This window comes from Octopus bimaculoides, chromosome 7 (genome assembly GCF_001194135.2).
Source record: "Octopus bimaculoides isolate UCB-OBI-ISO-001 chromosome 7, ASM119413v2, whole genome shotgun sequence".
NCBI lineage: Eukaryota > Metazoa > Mollusca > Cephalopoda > Octopoda > Octopodidae > Octopus > Octopus bimaculoides.
In genome coordinates, this window is record NC_068987.1 from 9499613 (window position 1) to 9503442 (window position 3830).

At 36.4% G+C, this 3830-nt stretch overlaps 1 protein-coding gene across 1 annotated transcript in view; it reads right to left on the minus strand.

Annotated features, from left to right (window-relative positions):
* Positions 1-6: 6 nt before the first annotated feature.
* Positions 7-3830, minus strand: part of LOC106884451 (archaemetzincin-2) — a 14556-nt gene continuing 10732 nt past the window's right edge. Inside the window, exons 2-3 of the mRNA XM_014935840.2 lie at positions 2332-3198; positions 7-1453 (exon numbers count right to left, since the gene is read on the minus strand). Coding sequence (XP_014791326.1) covers positions 1154-1453; positions 2332-3081 — 1050 coding nt within the window. The 5' untranslated portion in view covers positions 3082-3198 and the 3' untranslated portion in view covers positions 7-1153. The remainder of the gene's footprint in view (positions 1454-2331; positions 3199-3830) is intronic.

Here is a 3830-nt window from a genome sequence, read left to right on the forward strand (position 1 = left end):
AGCCCCCAGCACGACGTCCGACATGACCGTTGAAGTCTCCAGCCACAAAGAGAAGGTCCCTGTCACTCGTCAACGAGGTAGTTTGCAAGAGGGTGTCATAGAATTGGTCTTTCAGACCATCTGGTAGCCCAGGTTGAGGTGCATAGGCTGAGATGACAGTAGCTAATCTATGATGAAGCACTAGTCTGATCTTAAGTACTCTGTCACTTACTCTAACGACCTCGATTACCTTATCCACCCATTTCTCCGCTAGAAGTATTCCTACGCCCCCGACCCCGTCAGTGTTCCCTGCCCAGAAAATCTTATATATATATATATATATATATTTACATATACATACACACATACATACATATATATATGTGCTAATATTGAACAGTGAGAATTAGTGCTTGACGCTGCTTTGGTGGATAAATTTTCTTTGTTTGTGGGTTAAAAGTCTACCATTGGTTTCATGCTGAGAGAAATCTCTCAACAATTATCAAACCCACTACATGGAATTTTGTCACTTAGAATGTTGCTCACCATCAATCAATTCCTTAATTATTTCACGCAAGAAAATTCATGCATGTTCAAATTTATAAATACAAACATAAGTACACAGGTATGTGCACATGCAATGATTAAGGGGTTAACCAATTTATGGCGAACACAACTTCTAATTCATGGTGAATGTATCACAACAAAGATTCCAGGTTGAATACGAGGGAGACAACAATTAGGTTTTTCTTATAAGTTACCTCCCATGATCTGTATATTCATTTATTTATCCCCAAATCCCGTACAGTTGCATATAGCATTGTGTATTCTCATCCAAGATGGAAACAAGCACCAACGTTTCATACAGCAGGCTTGATAATTGTTCAGAGATTTCTCTTGGGCATGAAACACAGTTATAGCCTTGTTAACTCACAAATAATAAAAGTAGATAGATAGATAGACAGAAAAATGTGTGTATGTGTATGCAAATGAGTCTATTTATCTTTGAATTTGTCTCTCACCATTTGACAATAAATCAGTGTTGGTTTCTTTACATTTCTGTTAAAAATAAGTACTGGGTTGATTGCATTGACAAAACTCTCTTTCAAGGTAGTGCTCCAGCATGGCTGTAGCCATAGCCCAAATGACTGCAGTAAGTGAAAGAGTAAAAGGCTTATAACAATGTTCTCTCATCCTCAGTGATGAATTCAAGACATTGCATTAACCAGTCTCTAGAATCTCTGAATTTGTAATATGGTAGGCTATCCTGTAGGACGGAGAAAAACTGATGCAATCTATTGTAACGCATATGCAAACTAAACTTGCATGCTTTCTGTAATTTATGGAGACAGACGGGACACAAGAATATAGGCTGCATCATTGCTTCCTCCAGAGATGTGCTATTATTCATCAGACAAGAATATATCTCACAATGCATTAGACCAAAAAGATGACATGTTTCATGAACTGTTACCTGGAAATATAAAGAGAATGATAATCATTTAAAGTATTCATTTGTTTATTTTCTTCTTTGCTTTTCTTTTTTCTAATTTGCATATCTAATTTATATATCTATAGGTGCAGGCGTGGCTGTGTGGGTAAGAAGTTTACTTTGTAACTATATGGTTTTGAGTTCAATTCCATTGTGTGGCACCTTGGATAAATGTTTTCTACTATAGCCCTGGGCCAAATAAAGCTTTGAGAGTAGATTTCATAGACAGAAACTAAAATAAACACATTTTCTAAAACAAACAAGTGTGACTTGGAAGCATGATTTACATTTTGTTAATTGTTGTTAATATCTATGTGATTGCAAGCAGACACAAACATCATTTCAGCCCCTCTCTTGACTCAGCAGAATATTTATGATGCGACAGGGAACCTGCTCAGGCTCCTAGACTTGCAAGGTCCTGTTAAACCCGCCAACCTATGCCAGCATGGAAAATGTATGTTACCATTTCACCTGTGTAAACTGGAAGAGCATGAAATGAAATGCCTTACTCAAGGACAGAATACACTGCCCAGTCTAGGAATTGAACCTGCAACCTTACATTCATGAGCTTAACACCTTAACCACTAGGCCACATGTCTTTCACTCAATGAGAGTAATTCTAATTATTTTTTGTTCATTTTTTAAAAAACTTATCTTTATAGAATTGATTTTTTTTTTAAATTAAAAAATCAATTAGTTAATTGGTTAAATAGTTAACCAACTGACAAATGATAACCTCAAGATGCAACAAAATCTTGTTTTAACACACGAGTTCACATCAGTGATCTTGCAAGCCAAATACAAAAAGGAAAATTGTAAAGAATATCATGAAACATTAACAAATTCCAAAAATTATTTACCTTGAGCATTTTCCAAATCAAACCTTCATCAACTTCCGTTATATCATACATTGGTTGTCCAGCTTGAAACAACAAAGGCTCAAATCTGCCAAAGCAAAATATGCCTGATTTGTGTTGAAAGGAAGATTCTCCAAGACTAAAGTTCAAATCTTCTGCAGGATACAGATCAGTCCAAGTTATTCCCAGAATGCAGTAACCATCTTTTGGGAGTTTTTTTCTTAGAAATGGAAAAAAACTGGAAGAAAGGAACTGCTTTTGTCCAGTGACAGAGTGTACTCGACTTTTGATTCCAGAATGTTCAGAATCTTTGAAGAGTGGGAGACAGATTTTGACATCAAAACCAAGAAAATATATCTGAGCGAATTCTCGAAGAAGGGTGAACAAATCCATTTCAGTATTCCCAAGGTGAAACGTATATCTTAAGACAAAATCAGGGAAGTGTCCGAGTGGCTGTAGATAAATAATAGACTTCATGGGGAAAATACACTGGCACTGATTGCGGACATCATGTGTCTCCCAAAGAACTTTCCATTGTATGTATGTCTGTTCTAACATGTAGACATTTGCATTGTGAATTTTCTGTACAAACAGTTCATTTTCTGTGCTGTTGTCTAACACAGAATAACTAAGAGAGTACAATTTCTTTTCGATGTTTCCTTTGTTTTCAAGATTTCCAATAAGAAATTTCTTTTTCTTGTCACTGTTTGATGTCCAAGGACACATGAAACTGGAATTGCCATTTTTTGACATTACGGCAGAAATTACTTTTTCTCTTTCTCTTTTTGGTATATATTTTTCACAAATTCTTCTTGCTTTGTCATAAAGGTACTCCTTTTTATTTTTTTTCTCAGGAAAGTTATAAGATACCTGAAATAGGAAAAAACAAATAAAGACAATAATAACAAGAGTACTCAGAGAATGCAAGCCTCCGCCGAGGCAACACCAACGTCCTCTCAACGCTTAGCCAGAGATGATTTTTAAAATGAGAATATCTGAAATAAACTTGACTGCTCTCATAAATGAGATTACTAAAAATGAACCTGACCACTCTCAAAAATTAAGTTAAAAAACAGGAAAAATAATCCAGAATCCTTGTCCTATACTGGATCGATCCCAAAATCTAATCAGTTTGTGCCAGTCAAGAGGCCAAACATCCCAGAAAGTTTCATCCAAATCCATCCAGCAGTTCTTGAGATATCTTGTCCACAGTCAAACAAACAAAGTGACTGCAAACAATACCTCTGCCTTAGCAAAAGCAGAGGTAATAATTCATCCTACTATTCTTTTATTCCTTTACTTGTTTCAGTCATTTGACTGTGGCCATGCTGGAGCACCGCCTTTAGTCGAGCAAATCGACCCCAGGACTTTGGAAGCCTAGTACTTATTCTATCGGTCTCTTTTTGCCAAACTGCTAAGTTACGGGGACATAAACACACCAGCATCGGTTGTCAAGCGATGTTAGGGGGACAAACACAGACACACAAACATATACACACTCA